At 50.9% G+C, this 22,497-nt stretch overlaps 1 protein-coding gene across 1 annotated transcript in view; it reads left to right on the top strand.

Annotated features, from left to right (window-relative positions):
• The window catches only part of GCH1 (GTP cyclohydrolase 1), a 34,001-nt gene extending 24,678 nt beyond the window's left edge, over positions 1 to 9,323 (top strand). Inside the window, exons 4-6 of the mRNA XM_039535212.1 lie at positions 4,149 to 4,180; positions 5,449 to 5,533; positions 6,269 to 9,323. Of these exons, the coding sequence (XP_039391146.1) occupies positions 4,149 to 4,180; positions 5,449 to 5,533; positions 6,269 to 6,395 (244 nt within the window). The 3' untranslated portion in view covers positions 6,396 to 9,323. The remainder of the gene's footprint in view (positions 1 to 4,148; positions 4,181 to 5,448; positions 5,534 to 6,268) is intronic.
• The last annotated feature ends 13,174 nt before the right edge of the window (positions 9,324 to 22,497 follow it).

Genomic DNA, 22,497 nt, shown 5'->3' with positions numbered 1-22,497 from the left:
GCATATCCCTTGGGTTAAAGGTACCAAAACCAATCCCAACACCTGTTTCCTTGAAGTTCCAATGGGCCCAGTCGATAGTCTTGAAGGTACAGTCTGTTGTAGCTTCCAGGAACAGCCTTGGGGCGCCTTCATGTGATGCCTGACTCCATTGCAAAATCCCCAAATAAAGCTGTTTATAAAGGATGCTACAGAACTAATGGGTCACAGAACAGGCCGTTCATGAGCAACGGGAAGCCATGGGGAGCTGGGAGTGATGACAGTTTGTTACACCAGGAAGGATGATACAGCTGCTGCTGTACCCTGTTGGAGGCTGGGAGAGTGACCAGCTGCTGTAAACAACCCTGCCATTTAAGAAATGCAGGCCAGATGCTAAGCTGCCATGAGGATGTTCTCTCCCAGCAGCCACTGAGGCAAATCATTAGCATGGCTTTTTACATGCTTAAATATTCACCGTGTGACTATTGTTACCTTCTCACCTAGGAGCTGCAACTGTAACCTTTTGGGTGGGCTAGAGTTCACTTCATTTCCTGTCTCCAGTGCCTTAAAAAAAATAACCCAGTGTGACGGGTTGGATCACAGAAACCCCCTGTGGGTTGCTAACTAATGTGCCAAGACTACCTCTGCTCCCGGTTTCCCTGCCAGCTCAGGACTCCAGCACCCTGTCATGCTGAGCCAGACACCCCCATCTGCTCCAACACAGACCCAGGGTCTGAATTACCTACCCCAAAGCTGCAGGTTTACCTGAAAACAGCTTACAGAAGTGTGCTTGACTTTAGCATTCAGATGCCTAACTCCCCATGGGCTCTAAACCCAAATAAATCCATTTTACCCTAGATAAAGCTTATGCAGGGTAAATTCAAATTGTTAGCCCTCTAGAATGCTGATAAAGAGAGATGCATGGCTGTTTGCTCCCCTAGGTATTAATACATACTCTGGGTCAATTAATAAGTGATTTTATTAAATACAGAAATTAGGATTTAAGTAGTTCCAAGTAGTAACAGACACAACAAAGTAAGTTACTAAGCACAATAAAATAAAATGTGCAAATCTGTGTCTAATCAAACTAAATACAGATAAGATCCTCACCAGTTCCAAAATAGTCTGTGAAAGGGAGCAATCACTCACACCCCCTGTAGTTACTGTTCTTTGTTCCAGTTTTCTTCAAGTATCCCAGGGAGGGTGGAGAGGCTCCTTCTTTAGCCAGCTGAAGACACAATGGAGGGGTCTCCCACAGGTTTAAATAGACTTTCTCTAGTGGGTGGAGAAGTCTTGCACTGGTCCTGTCTGTATGGATTCCAGCTGAAGGATATTTTGCGCCCCCCCCCCCCCTCACTCCTATGCAAAGTCCAGCTCCAAGATGGAGTTCTGGAGTCACTGGGGCAAGTCACATGTCCATGCATGACTCAGTCTTTGCAGGCAGAAGCCATTGTCCACATGGTATCTTGTATGTCTCCAGGAAGACTTCTTATGTGGATTGGAGCATTCCAAGATGCAGTGTTTCCCCAAGTGCTTCCTGATCGGGTACTTAACCTTGCAAAATCCTCACAAAGCTTGCTTAGAAATCAAGCAGGTATACAACCACTATTCTTAACCTCAAGTACAAAATGATATGTGTGTACAAATAGGATAAATAGATATCTTAGACCATAACCTTTACAGAGATATGTTACATGGCACGGGCAGCACAAAACATACTCCAGTTATGTCATATTCCCATAAAGCCTTATGGGAGGTACTGTCACACCCAGCTCCCACAGAAAGTAGCCGGAGACCCAGAGTTCAATCTCTAAGGATTTTCAGCAAGGATTGCACAGGGTCAATCTCCCCACATTCAAGTCCCCAGAGGAACTAAAGAAATGAATTTAAATAACTTTATAAAATCTTATGATAAAGAAACAAATCTAATTTTTACAGCATGACATGGCTATTTTATAATCCACAGACATTATCTTCACAGTGATACATAAATAAAGAAAAATTAACATCTGAACAGTTCAGGCCCCACAGAAATACAGTGAGAAGAAACAGAGTTCCCAAAAGCTTAGATTTTGTTCACCTAAATCTGTGAGAGTCTTTGATCACCAAATCTAGACAATCTGCTGAGTCTAAAACAACATCTTCCCTCCACTTGCTTGTAGGAATCTTGCACTGGTCCTGTCTGTATGGATTTCAGCTGAAGGATATTTTGCGCCCTAGGCGAAACTTCCACCTTGCTGCCCCCCCCCATCCAGCCCCCACTTTCCTATGGCCAAGTTCCCCCCAGGCGCCCAGATGTTCACAAAGTGCAGGGGACATGGCGGGGGGGGCTCTTCCAGGAGGTGAAGGTGGCAGAGAAGGGGGTGCACGGGATTGTTGCAGGGGGTGGAGGTGGCCAAGAGGTGGGGGGGGGCGAGGGTGTAGTGGCAGGGAAGAGATTGCAGAGAGGCAAAAAGGGCTCATTGCAGGGGGTGCAGTGGCAGGGAGGGAGCGGCACAAGGGAGGAGAGAGCAGGAGGGGGCTGTTGCAAGGGGCGGGCAGGTGGGGGTGTGTCTGTGCCCAGAGTTGTTGCAGGGGGGTGAAGGTGGCAGGGAGGGGTTTCCACCAGGGGGGAGATGGCAGGCGGCTGTGGGGGGCGGGGGTTGATGCAGGGGTGAAAGTGACCATGGCTGGTTCAGGGGGTTGCCCGGTGGAGGTTGCCCAGAGGCACAAGTGGCAGGACAGGGTGGGTTGTTGGGGCAGGGGGTGCACAGGAGAGAAGGTAGCTGGTCGGTGGGTGTTGGAGGGGGTGGCGCTGGCTGGGGGAGGGGTGCCCGGGTTGCTCCCACATACATCATTCCCCAGGCCAGGGACCGGACCTGCCCACCCCCTGGCGCTCCGCAGGCCCGTGCGGCTCCCCGTGGCCTGGCTAGGTACCTTGCAGGCGGAGCAGACACCCAGCTTCTCCGCCCGAAGAGCAGAGTGCAGCCGCGCCTTCTTCCCCAAACCGCGGGCCGAGCCGGGCTCCCCACCGCCCCTGGGGCTCTCAGCAGCAGCACAGGCAGCCAGCCCCCCGCCGTGCCCGAGCCTGCCACCGCCGAGAGCCCTGGGGGCGGCAGGGAGCCCAGCTCGGCCTGCGGTGCAGGGAAGAAGGTGCAGCTGCAGCTGCTCGGCCCCGGGGAGAGGGACTAGCTGCACCGCGGGCAGCCCCTCGGGAGGCGGGGAGCAGCAGCAGCCGCCTTCTGCGCTGCTGTTTATAAAAACCACTCAGTTAAGTGTATAAAGAAAACCCTGTTACAAGAAAATACAAAACTGAGCATAGAAAAATAGAAGTGACTCTTTCCCCATGACTCCATTTAAAGAGAAGTTGGTGACTCAGACTAGTTGAGACAATTTAACTAGAACAGTTTGGCTAAAATCAAAACCACATTCACAGTATACAATTAAAATAGAAGTTATTTTTGCCTCCCAGTTGCCCCTGGCTATAACGAGCAGTGCCCAGGCTTCCTTGTTTGAGGGGTAACAATATCACTAACCCGCTGCAAAATATTTCAGCGTTCAGGACAACAGCCTGGGGCCTGCCCCGGTCTCGGCTTCTCCCAACTCACACAGGGCACGTGGCCTTTTGCAAAGCAGCTACGCTCACTGCTTGTCTTCAGGGAGGCTGACCCCAGCAACAGAGAACCTAAAGGAGCATCCCCAAAACTGCCACACCCAAGTCCAGAAGCTTCTGGATGTGAAGTGCTTAATCTGCCTAGCAACAATGACCCAGACACAACTCATTCCTACCTCCCCCCAATGGGTCTCTTAAAGCGATATCTCCCTATTAGGCACATGGCTTACACCAGGGGTAGACAACTTATGGCACGTGTGCCAAAGGCAGCACGCGAGCTGATTTTCAGTGGCACTCACACTCCCCGGATCCTGGCCACTGGTCTGGGGGGCTCTGAATTTTAATTTAATTTTAAATGAAGCTTCTTAAACATTTTAAAAAAACCTTATTTACTTTACATACAACAATAGTTTGGTTATATATTATAGACTTATAGAAAGAGACCTTCTAAAAACGTTAAAATGTATTAGTGGCATGTAAAACCTCAAATTAGAGTGAATAAATGAAGATTCGGCACCCCACTGCTGAAAGGTTGCCAACCCCTGGCTTACACAATAACCAAGATTTTGTTTCTTTCTAGGATTGTGGAGATATACAGTAGAAGACTACAGGGTAAATAGACTCTTTTATTCTTATAGAGAACGCTACCACATACGCCATCACCTTGGGGAAGCAGGCCATGGTACGTCCCATTGGCAGACCACTACAACAGGGCTGTATCTGGGCAGATTTTCAATGGGAGTCATGATCCAGGCATTTCTCATCGTGTCCTGTGTTTTCTAATTTGCCCATTGCCGTTATCCTGAAAAGCAGAGTCTCCCCATGAAAACTGATTCTGGCTATGAGAGCGACTCAAGGGAAAGGTGCTAGTTAAGGTATTGCTGCTGGGACCAAGTGAGGTCGCTGGTGGTTTGGGGGCGAGGAAGCTGTCCTGCTGTCCAGAGGGATGGCTCCAGGAGGTGGAATTCTAGAGGAGTTGTGTACTGAAGATACTGTTTGTTGAATCCTAAAAGAAATACCCGAGCCAGGATGAAGCATGGGCAGAGGACAATAGTCATCCTCAGAGATAAGCCACATTCCCAGGCATTTCTAAGAACCACACAGCTACTAAAGAAACTGAGGCTGCCCACAAGGGGTGTATTTTCAGCCTTCGTAATTCCCATTAGATGTTTCTATCTTTCCTGTTCCCCTTCTTGTTTCATGATGGTCTTTTTATTCTGATTGCCCCACTGTGTTTTGGTCCTAAAACCACTACAGGAGGAGGAGGAGAGCTGCTCTCGGCTCTGGCTGCAGGTTGGGTTGGGTTCAGCCTGAGCTCTCCTTACTCACTGTTCTGTAACTAGACTCGAGCTATTCTTGGTGGCAAAGTTCTCAAGAAGGTTTTGTAGGCAGCAGGGACCAGCATGGCAGCAGCAGACCTGGGGTGAACATAGGACACAAGTACTCTAGACGGCAGGAGATTGTGGCACTTCGCTATTCTGCAAAGTTTTAACTTGCATGCTTAAAAAATTCCTTAACACACAAAAGGAAAACCAAAAATATCTTGCCCTATGTCAAAGAAATGAACATGCGAAAACCACTGTGCAAGAAAACCAAATGTAATGGAGTGTGCAGATTTTGCATAAGTCATGACACTACATACAGTCTCATGCATGCACATATGAAAGTAAAAAATAAGGCTTCCAGTTACCCAGCCATGTGAGAGAAGCCTGCACTAACATCCCCCAAGCTACATATCCAGGAAGTACAGAGTTTGAGAGCAGTTCCTCTTAGAAACAGTAATATGCTATTGAATAGTGTCACTTTTCCTCTCCACGAGATACGAACACAATAGCCATGTGGGGCTGTATCTGCCTCTGAACTCCCTGTTGTCTCTACAGTTCAGGAGCGCCTTACAAAACAAATTGCAGTAGCCATCACAGAAGCCTTGCAGCCTACTGGAGTTGGAGTGGTTATTGAAGCGACGTAAGTGACCATACACTGCTGTTCTCTGTAGTAACATACTGGTGCTATTGCCTGGCAAGGAGGACTCACGGCAACCTGCCAAAATGTATTCCTCATGCATTGCCTCTCTCACTGCTGCAGCTAGCATATCATGCTCCGCACGTAAAAATGGCACATACAGCGGAGCCACATAACAATTTGGCCAATGTGCTATAACGAGGGAGTGCCTCCACCAGCATTGAACAGTGGCCAGTCAGCAGGCCGTGTTAGTGGATTGGAGCTTTTGCACTGTGGGGAGGGGGGGGGGAAATCTTGTTACCTTACCTCATGGTGGCAGCTGATCGCTTAGCCAGGAATTCAAAATAGATCCTTAAACATGGATCCATTGTGATGACCAATTTTCTGTCGTCATTACATACTTAAGATTTCCAGTAGCAGACCTTGGTTCCAATCTAGAAACAAATATTTTGGTGTGATCAGCGTAGCATGAATATACAGCACTTTAGGTGAGGTTTTCAAAGGCTCCTAAGAATTAGGAACTCAAGTGCCACTGACAGGGAGCAGGAGCTGGAAAGCTGGCGCCTTTGAAAATTCCAGCCCTGGGCCTTTTCCCAGACTCCGCCATAAGTGGATTATCTGAAATGCTTGCAGTTTAAACCTAGCACTGGAAAATGATTGTCCCCTGCTTCTCACAGCAGTACTCGCCGCTTTACAAAGCCTCCCTGATTTACGCTCCTGCCCTTTTCTTTCTTCTAGACACATGTGCATGGTAATGCGTGGGGTGCAGAAGATGAACAGTAAAACGGTCACTAGCACAATGTTGGGTGTATTCCGGGAGGATGCAAAGACTCGGGAAGAGTTCTTAACCCTCATCCGAAGCTGAAGCGGTGCCACTCGCCGAATGCTCTCTGCAGATCGCACTGTCCGTGCCGCTGTCTGTTCTTAACTCTTTGTGCAGCTCGTTTTTAAACTAAGTTGTGCGTTCTAATATGTGCAGTGAAATAATTTTGACGGCAAGTCAAAAATGTAACCGTGAGGTAGGCCCTATGGATATCTATGCTGTCTCTTGTGTCACAGGATAACCCAGCTACCGATAGTTTTTAATTATACTTACTCCATCTATACTACAATTTTATTGCCAGTAGAACTTTATTTGGCAGGTTATGTACAACACAGCATAGGAAATATTGAAAGGCTACAGATCTTTGCAAGGTAATCTAGGTGCCACATATACTGCCTCATATTCCTAACAGGAAGCTCTTGAATGATCTCCACTGACATGTCAGAATTCGTACTGTACCATTAACTGAAAATCTTCTGATATGTTGGTTTCAGTCTTTGAATATGCATGTCGTACCTTTTCATGTGACAATCTGGTGACACATATTTTGTTAGTATTCACCTTCTCTCCTTTGTGGCTTTAGTCTGTTACAAAGGCATATTGTTATTGTGCTAGTCTCAACGTGCAGGGAATTAATTTCAGCAATTTAGGGGGGGGCAATCTTATCTCAGTCTGCAGGGGTTTATGCACCTTCCTATCTGTGCCTCAAAATGAGAATATTATACCACTGTAACTGTAGCAGTCATTTTATATAAATTACTGTTTTGGGTTTTCAAAGAGCTAATGAATGCAAACAGAGTTTTAACCATTTTATATCATTTTGAGTTTGCTTTCCTGGATTTTCCAGGTGTTAACTGGGCTAGATGAGTAAATTACACACACACACCCACACACACACACACACACACACACACACTCTATTTGAGTAAAGATTTCCCTTAGGAAAACTACACATGGGGGAAATTAATCCAGAATAAAATAGGTTGTGAATTTAAAAGTGAATTAACTATTCCTGATTAACTCCACATATGGACACTCTAATAAGAGCGTCCACACATGGAGTTAATCAGGACTAGACAAGCTCTTCCAATATTTTAAACTTGTAATCTTATCCAACTCAGTGGATCAAAGCCTGTGAACTGAAGTGACTCCTGAACTCTGCACACCAGACATCTTTTCTGATGGAACATAATTCCATGTCAGTGTAGCCCTGTAAATACACTGGTATGAACTGTTCAGTTGTTCCTCTTTCATGAGGGCAACTGAGCAAAGTACTTCCCAGGAGACCAAAGTGAGTTAAACATATTTTCTGAAACCTCGGCATGTGAAGCAGGCAGTTAAGAGGAATTGATTTAATGTATTAAATTATTAGGAAAATGTAATGAGTGTTTTGTAACTCTTAATTGGGACAATATGGTGCAAATCAAAATCACCCATTTGCTTCTAAAACCAAAGGCAATACATACACAATCCTGTGCAGACTTTCAAAGAGCCAGAGTCCAAATTCATATAGCACGCAGTGTCTCTGGGTGTGAATGTAAAATCTACTACAGGCTAAACTAAAAGGTGAGCTTTGAGCTTGAGTCAGCAAATTATTGCTCGTTTATGCACAGGTCGTTAATGCCCCTTTTCATCCCGTGACGAAAGGAAACTAAAAGTATTTTATCATCGGGCCCGTAGCTCTGCAACAGGGTGAATGTGATAATCATACGCTGCCCTTCCCTAACTGTCACACTTCAATTGCCATCTGCCAGCAATCTCCAAAAATACCTGGATAAACTTAATGTCTTGACTCACTCATGCTAAGACATTGAAAGCATTAATAAGAAAAGTGTACAATATTCTGAAAACACTAACCTCACTACTCCAGTGCTGAGCACTCTAGAAATGCCTTTCTATTACAGCAGGCCGACTATTCTGAATCAATCAGTATTGCACAGTATAAATCCAGAGTTGCTCATTGGATCCCACTCCCCCCCCCCAGTAATATTGCCTCAGATCTACAGCAGTGGTTCTGGCAGCAGCATTGAGTCCTTGACTTCAATATATTTTTTAAATATGCTAATTAAAAAGCCTTAAATCACACTCGTCTGGAATGCAGAGTAAGATTTGTTCTCTCTCTCCTAGTGCAGCAGCTCTAGAAAGAATTTGAGGACCAAAGAGTTTTAGACACAGCTACATTTTCCCGTGATCACGTGCTTGCTTTGAAACTGTCAAGTCTCTTAGGCCAGGTCTACGCTACAAAGTTGTCAATACGGCCATGTTGGTCAGAGGAGTGAGGAAAAAAAAATGCGCCCCCTCGCCGATGCAGCTATGCTGGCAAAACCCCCAGTGTAGACACAGCTATACGGACAAATGAAGGATGGCCTTCAAATTATTGGGGTGCCATAGCAGAGTGGTTCTGCCAGCGGAGCTGATGTCCTTCAGGGAGGGGTATTTCTAAACGGCCAGGAAAACGCTCTGTCCGTATATCCTGTGTCTACACTAAGGGGCTAGACGAGTAGAGCTGTAGTGGGGGAGTCTGCGCCGGGCAGACTAGCCCTTCCTCTTCTAGAGGTAGCAGCAGGGGTTGTGTTTTTAACCACTTATCTCTCTTCAGGCTAAAGTCCACGTTACACCACCACGCTTCATTATCTACGTCATCATGATCTGTAGTCCTTGAAACATACCTCTAGGTACATGTGGCCTTGGAGTTTGTTCCGATTGTTGTAGGCTGTGGTGCATTCTGGAACACTTCGACTCCCGTGAGCTTTAACTACAGCCAGTGGATATATGTACACGACACAGTCTGCTGTTGTACCCCATAAAAGTCTATTGAGTTTAAAACGTTTCAGTATTATCCTTTGGAATGTATTAGCGTGACTTGCAACGGTGTGAGATTACACCATACAGCCTGTACGCAAAGCAACCGCATACATAGAAACAAGGGACAGAGGGGTAGGGTGTGCTCCAGCTTTAGCAAAACTTCTTAGGAGGGGGAGAGACGCTACGGCTGCAGCTGCTGTTTCCATCTGGCTTAGGCCTTGCTTTCTTTCCCACCACCTCCTCCTCCATCGGGACTGCCCCTGCAATCTGTTCAGGCTTAGTACCTGCCTCGCTGTGCCGCAAGAGACCTCAGCTCTGGCCTCCTACCCCCTCACAGGCCATGCTTCCTTTAGAGTCAGACTTCCCCGTGTCTCTGAGGCAATGCCTGAAAGCCACAACATGGTCTCTCCCCTGCTGAGTGTTCTGCCTTTTCCCTTCCTCGCAATCCAGAAGTCTGAGCCTCGCTTCGTCTTAACTTTCATCACTGTAATTCAAACAGCCTGACAAAACCAAAACAGCGCCTGCCCCACCAGCTAGCCGTGGGAACTACTTTTGCTGAGAAGGCAGCAGGGCCACCCTTAGGCATACGCAGCTGTGTAGGGCACCATGCATTTTGGGGCACTGAATTTAATGGTGCCCTAGGCAGCTGCATACCCAGCAGCACCAGCCCCGGCGACCAGCCCTATCCCTTGGCCAGCCCCCTCTGCAAGGGACAGGGCCGTCCCTAGGGAGTGTGTGGGGCCACGGACACCTCCTTCCACCCTGCCTCTTAACCTTCCCCCCCTGCTCCCCCGGGGCCACCTCCATTCCACCTCTTCCCCCAGTGACCCCGCACTCACCAGCAGGGGCGGGAAGTGGAGCAACCCCGCCCCAGCCTGCTCTACTCTGCCAGCGCCCAGCTGCGGCGCTCTGCTTCCTGCCGCCGGTGACTGCGGGGAAAGGATCGCCCCCCACTCTCACCGGCGGCGGGAAGCGGAAAGACATGGCCCCAGCCTGCTCCGCTTCCCTGGCCCCGGCCCCAGCCATGTCACCCTGCCCCCCTGCTAATCCCCTGGGCCAATCGGGGCCCGTGGGACCCCCCAAAAGTGGCCCCCCACAGCTCCTGCCTCCCAGACCCTGGGCGGGGGCACTGCGTAGGGCACCTAAATGGCTAGGGATGGCCCTGGGAGGCAGAGGATACAGAGCTAAAAAGCAGCCCCATCCCTCGTTTAGTGTGTCAGTAACTGACCAAAGGCTCTATGTGCTTAATGTAGCCGAAGCACCAAATGACCTTGGATTTTCTGCTTCCCCTTTCCAGCTGGGTTGGGACCCACAGCCAGACTGAAATTTTGCCCTTTAGGCCACCCGTTAAGTCCCAGCACAGTCTGTTGTAGTGTAATGTGCTCACACCAAGCGAGTGCAGGTGGCGGGCAGACACGCTGCCCTGGACCACCCCTGCTCTCCTGGCATCGATTCTAGCACAAGAGCAGCGGTGGCCTCAAGAGAACTGCAGCAAAGTAGGCCAGAGGCTGGTACTGCCTCCATATCAGGTTTCCTTCTCCCAGCAGAGAACCGGTTCCACTGGAAGGCCAGGGCTGGGGCAGCCAGAGCGTAGGGCCCTGAGTGTGCATAGCAACAGGGAGGCTATCGTGGTGTATTAGACCCAGACCTCCCCAGGATCGGAGGTGGACACTGGTACATCCCCAGAGTACAGGACATCCCTGCTCCCACCTGCATGGGCCTGCCCCCGTCGGCCGGCCCCAGCCTGCGTCACTCCGCACCGCGTCACTTCCCCCGTTGCATCCTCCTGCATCAAAGCCACGTCTGGTGCTAAGTCCCTGCTGGACAGGGCCAGTGCTCCACAGAACCAGTCCAGTCCGGCTTAAGCTGGACAAAGAGCCGCCCTACCACGGTCAGTGAGCATCAGACGGGGTATGAGGGGAAGGAAACCCGACGGGGGCGGTTACCAGAGAGCAGTCCAGCTCTCTGGGCCTGGTTCTCCTTTACTTACACCGAGCTCCTTTTGGAGTGGTTCACATTTACACTTGCTCTAAGGCTGCTGGCTGCTGCCAGAGTGGTGCACAGGAGCCTTATATTAATTAAGAATCTGTCCGTCTCTTTAGTGTCCAAACGAGCTCCAGAAGAGGAGATGTGCTGGGGGAGGGCACGAGATGGGGGGTGGGACCTGTGGGGAGGGATAAAGGGTGAGAAAATGAAAGGCAAATACTAAAAGCATGAAGGGAAGAAAGAAATGAAACAGGAAGGACAAATACCCACCCAGTAGTTAATAAACCTTTACTTCACCTCGGTGCCTACATTGTTATTGCACTGCCTGGTCATACAGCAGCTAGCGCAGGGGAAGGGAGCCGGCAGGGAGATAAAACTTCAGTCTGAGTGCACCTATGGGGAACATCGCCGTGCGTCTCATTTGCTGATTTGATCCCTGCTGTGGAGCCTGGAGGGAAGCAGGGGAGGGGGGGGAATGTATTGACCAATCCAACCCGCTGTTCTTTTTAAACGGGCTGGTCCATCTGGAAATGATTGTAATGCCAACCTTCAAAAGCCTGTTCCGAGCATTGCTCTTGGTCACAATGAAGCTCTGTTTAATACACAACTATATTAAATACACTTGTGGATTCAGAGGAGCTTTGTTGTCAAACCATTTTTTAAAAGGCAAATGGTTTTTAATGTCAAAACAGAAAATTCCATGGGCAATGTCCATTTTCAACTTGACTGGGAGTCATGTAAGAACCTGCTGTGCTTTCATTGAAAACAGGGCCGCCGGGGGGGGGGGGGGGGAAGTGGGGCAATTTGCCCCAGGCCCCCACAAGAGTTTTTCGGGGCCCTCAGAGCAGGGTCCTTCACTTGCTTTGGGGGTCCCGGAAAACTCTCGCGGAGCCCGGGCTCCCGGAGCTTCTTCCACTGCAGGTCTTCGGTGGCAGGGGGGTCCTTCCACTCCGGGACCCACCACCAAAGTGCCCCGAAGACCCACAGCGGGGGGTCCTTCTGCCCCGGGACCCGCCGCCGAAGCCCCCAAGCCCCCTGAATCCCCTGGGCAGCCCTGATTGAAAAACCAAGGGTTTCTGCTCTCATGGGTGGAGTCCAGCTCGAAATGCTGCATCCTGCAGGCTCAAAAGCCAGAAGGCAAATAAAAAAGAGCCTAGAACTTTTTTTAAATCTCAGGATTTTTAAGCCAATTTCGTGATAGGTGGGGGAGCTTGACTCCTGTTTTGAATGGTTAGGGTTGGCAATACTGTGATATTTCCTCCCTCTTTTCAATTTCTTAAGCTTTTTCCACATGGTTTTTGGCGGACTGTTCCTGCCGACTCTCATCCACAATGCGCTTCTTTCTAAGCTGGTCAGCACCACCTGTCCCAAGAGCCCACACTGACTTTAGTATCCTGCTTATTGGCTCTCGTATCACTTTTGCTGATGTGTATTCTTTCTAGCCGCTGTTTTCATTAATGACACCCATGCCAACTGCTGCCCATTCATGTCCTCCCCTCCCCCCCCTTTTTTTTTTGGCGTTTTCAGTTGCAATTTCTGCAGTTGTTTACTGCTTTAGTGAGTGTTTGAAAGCACCAGGATTAATTGTACCACAAACACTCTGCTCCCTAGCACAGGATTTTAGTTCTTATACTCACACTGTACTTTCAGGCAATGCAGAGGTCTTAACCAAGAGCAGAGCCCCTCTGTGCTAGGGCTTGCACACATAGTATGAGACAGTCCTTTGCCCTGAAGCGCTTAGTGTCTAAAAAGACATGACTGAAATGGTCTCGAAACTTCCATGTGCTAGTGCAGTTTGTGCACAGGAACATACCTTTGAAAAGATGTGACTGCACAGACCTGACGGTGTAAAAAAGTGTGAATATGAGTGTGCAGGCCCCTTCTTTCGGTGTAGCTCATCGCATGGTGTGGGAGATTGTTGGAGGTGAGGAATGCACCGAGCAGTGTACCCACAGACAAATCCCACACCGCTGAAATTAACCATGGCTGGCCCAGAATTAAATGTACCATTTTCTTTATGCTTGCTAAGCAACCGTAGTTCTTTGTGTTCCCTGCTCCCAACCAAACGCTTCACTTGGTCTCTCTCAGCTTTCCATAGCGTATACAGCCCTGGGAGAACAAGCAAGCATGTGCACACACAGCAGATTAAATAATGCATTCCAACGTACATGACAGTTGCACCCTTAACCCCATCCTGCACCGACAGAAATCAATGGGACTGTTGTCATCTACTTCCAGTTTGGGGCCTTGCATACCAAGGTGATAGGGGCTTTAGAAATACCTAAATTAGATGGAAACCCTGATAAATAAGCAGATGTCAACTTAATCTCTTATTAAAACTTGAGTGAAAAATATCTTGACCGTATCTTTCGAAGGATATTTGTGCTAGGAAGTGTTTGCATGAACTCAGTTTGCTTTCTGTGACAAAGTTCCTCCTCTACCTTGGTGGGTCCTGCGCTTATTGGCAGATTTGCTCACCTCAGAGATCTTCCCTTCTGGTGGAACCCACAGTCAGGTCAACTCCTCCTGTGTCTGATCAGGAGTTGGGAGGTTTGGGGGGAACCCAGGCCCACCCTCTACTCCAGGTTCCAGCCCAGGGCCCTGTGGATTGCAGCTGTCTATAGCGCCTCCTGTACCAGCTGCATGACAGCTACAACTCCCTGGGGTATTTCCCCATGGCCTCCTCCAAACACCTTCTTTATCCTCATCACAGGACCTTCCTCCTGGTGTCTGATAACACTTGTACTCCTCAGTCCTCCAGCAGCACAGCCTCTCACTCTCAGCTCCTGATGCCTCTTGCTCCCAGCTCCTCACACGCACCACAAACTGAAGTGAGCTCCTTTTTAAATCCAGGTGCCCTGATTAGCCTGCCTTGATTGGCTGCAGGTGTTCTAATCAGCCTGTCTGCCTTAATTGGTTCTAGCAGGTTCCTGATTACTCTAGTGCAGCCCCTACTCTGGTCACTCAGGGAACAGAAAACTACTCATCCAGTGACCAGTATATTTGCCCTCTACCAGACTCCTGTACCCCACTGGTTTGGGTCTGTCACATTTCTGTACCTTTAAACTTGGTCACTTCCTGCAGAATCTTGCCTAGGAGTCTGGCATTTCTTAAATGGGGCAGGTGGCTCTTTCACAATGGCCCATTGGGATCTGAGCCCATCCTTCCTCTCCAGAGGTCATCCCAGGGATGTACTGAACAGGGCCTTAAAAGGAGGGGAGCTCTGGCATTCTGTGGGTTGAGAACAATTCTTTCCTTCCATGTGCTTTTTACACCCCGAATGATGGGTAGGGAATCTCTCTGTCAAAGTTTTACCATCTGTGTTCTGAGTAATTGAACACACAGTGCATGATAAAGGCCCATGGTTCTGAGGACTCTCAGACTCCTGTAGGGTTCGTGAAGTCATCACAGTTTTATCTGGTCCTGTTTTCGTAATTAGCTGGCACTGTTCATTAGCCAGCTCAGATGCTCCTGAATCCAGTGGCTTTTATCAGGTGATCAGCATTGGGAAAGACTCTAATCAGCTGCACCCTTTGAACCTTGACTAAGCCAGTCTGCTAACCTCCTGGAGGTCACCTTTACAAAAGGGTTGGCTTCCATTCCTTTTTAAAGGTCCAGTCATGGTGTTGGAGTCAAATCATTCACAACTGCAAATCGCTCTATAATATGTTTTAGGTTGGACTATTTAAAGGGGCATCAAGATTACGATCCTGGTCGGTATTACAGAAAGTTGTAGCCAGACTACTAAAAACCTTAGCATATTAAAATAAAGATTTAAAAAAAAAACACGTGTATTGATTTTTAGGCAGTGTCATGTGACATTGTATTTGTTTTGCTCTTCTTTATCTTGAGCATAAAAGTTAAGCCGAGGTTAAGAGCCTAACGTAGTTACGTATAACCTAACAAACATGCTGGGCCAGACTTTAGAAGTGCTTAGCCAGCCCCCTGCATGCTTCATTTTCACAGTATGTACAAATGACACACGGACTGCCCATGGGATCTATAAGGCCACATTCCATCACAGCCACACAGCCGTGCTCTGGGGCACAGCCGTGCTCTGGAGACGTTTAAGCTCCAGCCTTAGGCTCTGGCTAACACTGCAGCACTTCCAGCCGTGCAGCGGCACCGACGCAGCTGTAGCGCTTGTGGTGGAGATGCTCTAAGAGACTCTCCCTTCGGCTTAATAACACCTCCCTCCACGAGAGGCGGTAGCTGTGTCAGCAGGGGAAGCCACCACTGCGCTGTCTACACCAGCGCTTAGGTCGGTATAACATACATTGCTTGGCGGTGTGGATTAGCCACAGCCCTGAGTGACGTAAATTATACCGGAGTAACCCGCAGTGTAGGCAAGGGCTGAGTCCCACTGCAGACCCCTCCAGCCCCACTCGTTTCACTCCATGGGGTGTGTGTGTGTGTGTGTTTCGCTCCATGCCATGTGTGTGTGTGTGTGTGTGTGTGTGTGTGTTTCATTCCACACCGTGTGTGTGTGTGTGTGTGTGTGTTTCGCTCCATGCCGTGTGTGTGTGTGTGTTTCACTCCACGCCATGTGTGTGTGTGCACTTAGCGAGTGCGTGGAAGATGTACTCGCAAGGGGCCAAGTCAAAAACACTGTGGTGAATCAATACACAAAAAAGAGCTGTAGGTTTGGTCTCACTCTCACTGCAGCAGCCAGTATTAGCAGTGTTGTTACAGTGCTGATTAGGGATAGCTCAGTGGTTTGAGCATTGGCCTACTAAACCCAGGGTGGTGAGTTCAATCCTTGAGGGGGCCACTTAGGGATCTGGGGTAAAAATTGGTTCTGCTAGTGAAGGCAGGGGGCTGGACTCCATGACCTTTTCAGGTCCCTTCCAGTTCTAGGAGATTGGTATATCTCCAATTATTACCTTTATTACCTTTAGCTGGGTAAATGCTGGACGGATTTTTAGCTTTACGGTGGAAGACTTGATTGTGTCATCGAATCCTCAAAGTGAGCCATAGAAAAGACCTGTTTTTATCTAGCACAACTTCCTCCCAGGGCAGGGAAAGGGGGGAGGGGGGCCTTGCCTCATGGACATTTTCTAGCCTAGCTGTAAATACCCCAAGTGATATGTTCCAAAGCTACATTAGTAATTTTTTAGACCAATCCTGCTTGCCTCACTCATGTGAGTAGTCACCACTGATAAAGGGTCAGCTCTGGGGCCCATTGACCTAATCTGGCTTGCATGATCTACTCATGTGGCTTGCATGACATGTTCGGTGCCTACAGAATCGCCACTTGTGTTTAAAATACACAGGTAAGTTTCCAGTTCCAGGGGTGTGGAAAAAAAAATCTTCCAAATGTGAACCCAGGTTAAACTGATGGCGCAATGGCTGCCTGAGTCTGCAGAGAGCCTGAAACAATAGCTCTGAGAGGTGTAAATGTAACCCCCACACCTCCTGGGTGTGGTGCTCTGTCCCCTCTAATGGCACTGGGCCCACTTAGAGAGTAATGAGTCTGCTACAGCCTTAGCTAAGGGCCCTGTGGCTTTTAGCTCATGCAGTAGAGAGGCTCATGCATTTAGCTCCAGAGGTCCCAGGTTTGACCCTCGCCTGACAACGACCGGAGTCTGTCGGTGTTACATAAACATGCCCCCAGCCCCCATTGGGTATTAACTCTAAAACCTAACGACAACACTCATTGCTTATCATTTAGGCCAGGCAATAGGCATAGCGGTAGGAGTGAAATTCCAGAGCTTCGGAACTGGGAATTACTGTGTAACAAGTTAGAGGCGAGCACTAAGCTAACGTTTGGTATATTTGCTTCCCCTACCCTGTACCTTATGTTACCTCTCTGCTGGGAGACAGCCCAACGCTCAGTGTTTCAGGACTTTTGTTATATTTATATATGTCTGATACAGAGACAAATCTCTGAGCTCCGCCATGCTCTCTACTCTCCGGGCAGGGGGCGATACATCCTGCCCCTCTCCACCCTTCTCAGGAGAGGGGAGGGAAGCGCCTCAGTTGAACAGGTCCCCTCCCCTGGCCTTCTAGGCAGGGGAAGATAAGGGCCCTGGCCGAGTGGGTCTTTTAGCACAGCCAGGGGGCTCAGCAGGGAGCAGGCTGAGGGCCACACCCCGGCTCCCTGGAGGTTCCTCCCACCTCAGTGAGCTGCGGTGGAGTCTGACTGGTGCCTTTTCCTTCCAAGGCAGCCAGCCAGCAACTCCTCCCCTGCGGGGAAGGGGAGCGGCGGCAGGGCGAGGTAGGGCTTCCAGGAAAGGCTGCCGGGGCGCCCAGCCAGCTCCTGGAGATACACCAGTCTGTGGGGCCCTCTGCTGAGCCCAGCAGGAATCTGTGGCTAGACAGGGATCAAGAGAAGAGTTTCTTTCGCTTGCATTTAATTTTGTTTCACTCGAAGTGTAACCGCTGGTCTGAACAGCCAGGGCCAGCTCTAGCTTTTTAGCCGCCCCAAGCAACAAAAAAAAGGCAGCCGCAGGGCGCGCGTGGAGGGCGGTCAAGGCGGCTCGCAGGGGGGGTGAAGGGCGGCGCTGCAGCCTGCTCGCAGCCAGGCGAGAGGGGCTCCCTCCTCCAGCCTTGAGGTGCTCCTCCCAGCCGGGCAGGCGGAGCCCCTGGGGGCTGCAGGAGGTGCTGGCTCAGCCGCGCCTTTAAAGGCGGCTCGGCCAGGCCGGGCTCAGAGCGGCGCAGGAGGTGGAGGCCGGTGCAGCGGCGGGGAGTGGCGCATCCCAGGGAGCCCAGTGGCACGGTGAGCGGCGGGGATTGCTAGTTCCTGCCCCCCGGCAGGGCAGCCGGAATGTGCTGCCCCAAGATTGGCCCGAATGCCACCCCTTACAATGTGCCGCCCCAGGCACGTGCTTTCTCGTCTGGCCCTGTGAACAGTGTTAGGAGCTGTACCTCTGCGGCACACCCCACCAGGCCAGGGGCAGCACTCCGGGGCCTGCAAAGGAGCTTTCGGACAGGCTGCCATCTTTTGGGGTAACGCAACTGAACAGATTTAGCACGGCGGCGGTATTTACCGCTCAGTGGCGGAGCCAGGCAGAAGATGGGTCCCCCAACCACAACAGTTTGATTTTTTTTTTGCTGAAAAAATCTGAAAAACCACCAAAAACGGCCCCAAAATGAAATATATTCAGCCGGAACGGCCAAAACAGAGACAATTTTTTTTTGGTTTTTGAGGGTTTTCAATTTGCCAACCACCCATCACATTGCTAGGAGAAAAGCAGCCCCTGCAAAGAAGTTTGTTTAAGGCAAAAATCCAACCTTTCATCCAAAAAAAAAAAAAGAGATGGAAAATGTTTGGCCACCCCCATCCAGCAGGTCGTCACTTGGCAGCTTCCAGGGACGGACTGAGTCAGGGGTCAAATGGGGCGGGGGGGAGTTGTCTTCTTCCACCTTCTCCCCCTGCTCCCCCACAACATGAGCTCTGCCCAGTGACTCCCCAGCGTGAGATGCTGCTCACAGTACATGGCGCAGCTGGTCCAGATATGATTGTGCAGCTCTCAGGTCCGCCGGGCTCCTGGGCTTAGCTTCCCCTCAGCGGGTTTGAATGTGCTCACGGGTTCCTCTGGGAGTCCTGCCTTTGGCGCCTTCCTGACCGGGGGAAAAACAAAGTGGGAGTGGCTCCGAAATGCTACCCACTTATGGCCTGCAGATGAGCCTGGCGGACCGTAGCTTGTGCCGATCTGTGTTACTCACGCGCCTGTCTCGTATCCCAGAACAAATCGTTCTGTTGAGATTTAAATGTTCATCGCTGGGCATCTTGTGTGTCGTCGCTGAGCCGCACGGGGCCGTTCCTGCCACTCAGCGCTCGTGACCCAGGCGCTCACCAGGACGCAGCTACACAGCGCTGCAGCGGTTACACCTGGCTGAGGTTTGCTTCACAACCCTAAAGTCTAGCCCAGGGGGTGGCCAAACATACTGCCCCTCAGAGCCGTAGATGACCCAATTCAGCAGTTCACAAGCCCGGGTGTGGCTGCTGGGGCTCAGGGCTTCAGCCCCACTCCCCACCGGACAGAAGCCCCTCACCCCAGCACTCTGCCATGGGGCTGAAGGCCCAAGACCCCCCTCCCCCCCTGCAGAGGTGACCCATGGGGGGTGTATGGAGTCATGTCCCCCCCCCCCGATTTTTGCCAGGATTTGCTGGTCACAGGATACCACCCGGTCCCCTCTCTGCATGGCAGTTGCTGCAGCCAACAAGCTGGGCCGTGGGGCGAGGCTGCAGCAAAGAGCTGGGAGAGCTGCTGCATTTGCTGTTGTCTCTCCCCATGGAGTTAAAGCAGCGGCCCCCTCCCCGCAGCTCCCAGCTCTTTGCTGCTGCCTCTCCACGTGGAGCTAAGATCTGGGAGCTGCAGGGCGGGGCCCCTGAGGGTGAGACGGGGGGGGCATGTGCCGGGGGGGGGGGGGACATGACTTAAGCTGTTGGGGTGGGATAACCTTTAAATTGTGCAACCCCCCCCACCAGCAGGCACCAGTTGTCTCTGGCAGAAGCCCCTAGCCCCACCACCCTGCCGCAGGGCAGAAGCCCCAAGCTCCCCACCCCCAGGCTGGTAGGTGGAGAGCCGCACGTTAAAGCACAACAAGCCGCATGCAGCTCGCAAGCCATGGTGTCACTACCCCAGCCTTGAAGTTTCTGGGCTTCAAAGCGGCGGGGGGGGGGGGCTTTTTTCCATGTAGGTTTTGCGGGCGGGTGGGTGTAGCGCTTGCACCGAAGAGAGGCGATGGCCGACCAAAGAGAGGCAAAAACATCCAAGCCTTGCCACATACCAGCTGCACGGCTCTAAATGCACAGCAGGAGTGGGTCTGAGGCTGCAATGGTTTGCTGGTGGAAGCGCAATGAGCTAGAGAGCCTGCCACTTGCACGGTCAAATTGAGCACACGCTGGTAGTGACGTAAAGCTGTTACCATCTGGTTGAAATGCCCAGTGGCCTCACTGAGCAGCCTCCTGGCTTGTTGGCTGGCAGGCTCAGCAGCGAGGCCGAGGGCCGACTGGCTGCATTGGTTGCATGACAGTCCCGTGCCCTAGAGGTGGGCTCTGTAGCTAAGGATTGAAGCACGTTGGTGGAATAGCCTAGAGGAAGCCTGCACGCCCCAGCCGGTGTAGAAACAGTTCTGTGTCTGACCAGGAGACCTCCCTGTCCAGGGATGGGAAACTGGCACCTTTCCAGCGTGCTAGATTCACCCTGAAATGAGCAGCTATGGAATGGCTGGTGTAGCAAGCTGCTGAGAAATGGGGCAGTTACGCTTAATAACTTCCTTAAAACAACCCAAGTAGCACCAGCCGACTATGTTTTTACTTCCCAGCCAGCCAGTTAACGTGGCTGAGAAATTTTCTCCCTGGTTTCTATCCGACTTCATTCCTAAAGGCTCACTGAGAGCAATTGCCATTTGCCGGTCCCTTCACAAGAGACGTCTAATGAATTAACAAGGGAGAACAAAACAGCCTGTTTGCTACAGCTGACCTCTGCAAGCTAAGTAAGAAATTGGCGTTCTTGGCAAGGTGTTGGAAGGAACCCAGTGTAATTCTTACCAGTGTACAGTCAATGTGGTGATTGAAAGCGCTGGAGTTTCCAGCAGCGCTAGTGGAACAGCATCAAAAGCATTTGGCCCTCCACGTAATAGTGCCTGACTGACGTGGTGGGAAAGAGGAGCGTGGAAAACGTGGAACCAGGACCCAAGATGCAGCAGGCAGCTAAGACATTCAAGCTCCAGGAGGCTAGCTGAGCAATACTTGTTATCAGGAGCCCGGCGAAGATGGTTCCCAGGGATATGGATACCTCTTTTCTAATGCTTTCAATGTGCCAGCCGCACCTGCCTGCTCTGTACTGTCTGTAGTGTAGATAGTGTAGCTAGAGATACCAGGGGCAAAGCTCGAGCAAGCTGGGAACACTGTGTGTGAGAGAGATTTTAATAAAGATGCGACCTGCTCCAGGACGGTGGCTGGTGCTGCTCTGTGCCTGGTGCTTTGAGAGTGATTCAGTAAGCGGCAGGCCCAGAGGTAACGCGCAGACAGAATCAGGGGGTGCTGCCTGCTAGTGCGCCGGGCAGAGAGCGAGATCTTAGCGGAAAATTAGAGAGAAGCAAAATGTAGGCGTCTCTCTCTCTGGCATGATCTGGTCGGTCTCTCTCAGAAGGGAGATGGACATTGTAGTCCCTGCCAGCAGGCAGGTCTGAGGCAGAGTCACTGAACACGGGAGCCCAAGACTCAGTGGGTAGCAAGATGCACTTGGCTGCAGGAAGACCAGGAACAGGGCGACAGGCTCTGCAGAGACAATGCAGTTTTCCTGCTCAGGGGTGTATGCCTGCCACATTTCCACCAAGCACAGCGGTGATTCAGGAAGGGTGGACACATAGCAGTGGCTTGTTTCGAAGGGGAAGGGGAGTATCCCCTCCCTGTAGCTGGGTGTGACCCTGTGTCTCAGTCCCAGTTTTACAGAGGCACAGGTGGGCCCGACTCCCTAGGCCAAGGTCCTGGTTGGGTGCAGCTGGTGTGAGGGAGCTCCCTTGCTCAGAGGCTAAGCAGGGGTCTTTAGCCCTGCACTGGCAGAAGGCTGGGGCATGTACCACCTGGTTTGCATCACTGGTTGCACCAATCTGTGGCTAGTAAACGCTTTACAAACCATTTGATACTTACCATGGCCCAGGAGCACTCAGCTGAGCCCAGCCAGAGATGCTCCTTGCACTGCAGTACAGCCTCATTCAGCCCACAAAAAGCTCTTTTCGCCTCTGTCTCCACAATCACTCAGCTGCCTGCGGCATCTCTGTGACCAGACAGCAGCTGGTCACAAGAACAGGCCACTAGAGGGACCAGGTTGCAGAACAGCAACAGGCTTTGCAAAGACGGGCTGCTCCTAACAAAAGGCCGTTTCTAGCGCTCTAGACAAGGCCCTGGGGCTCGCTCAGTGAACCAGACCCCCCGAGGGACTCAGCCTATGAACCTGCAGCACAGAGCCCAGCGATTGCTAGGCACATGGGCCATGCCTCCTGGAGTGGCCAGGAGCAGCGTAAAACCTGTACGACATACCCAGGCGCTGGTGCACTGCTGGCCAAAGGGGAGCATTCCTTCCCACCCACCCGCATCGGCTAATCCTCGCTGACCGGTGAGGGGCTATTCGCTCTGTCCTTTCCAGGGCACTTTGTAAGGGAGAATAAATGCAGACAGCCAGCAACTGACTGCAGCGCACCTGAGCTAAGTGTGCACCAGGGTCAGGGCATGGGGCCTGCAGCGTGTGTGTTTGTGTGTGAGACAGAGACCTGCGTGCTCCTGGCTGTATGCATCCCACATGCGCAAGGCTGCCCCAACTCTGGCCTAACGAGGGGGTGCAGCAGAGCCCTTTGGAATTAAGTAGCTACAAAAACAATGGGCCAAATTCATCCCTGTTGT

This window comes from Mauremys reevesii, linkage group 4 (assembly GCF_016161935.1).
Source record: "Mauremys reevesii isolate NIE-2019 linkage group 4, ASM1616193v1, whole genome shotgun sequence".
NCBI classification, from domain to species: domain Eukaryota; kingdom Metazoa; phylum Chordata; order Testudines; family Geoemydidae; genus Mauremys; species Mauremys reevesii.
Note: the sequence above shows the minus strand (reverse complement) of the source record. Positions and strands in the feature narration are given on the sequence as shown.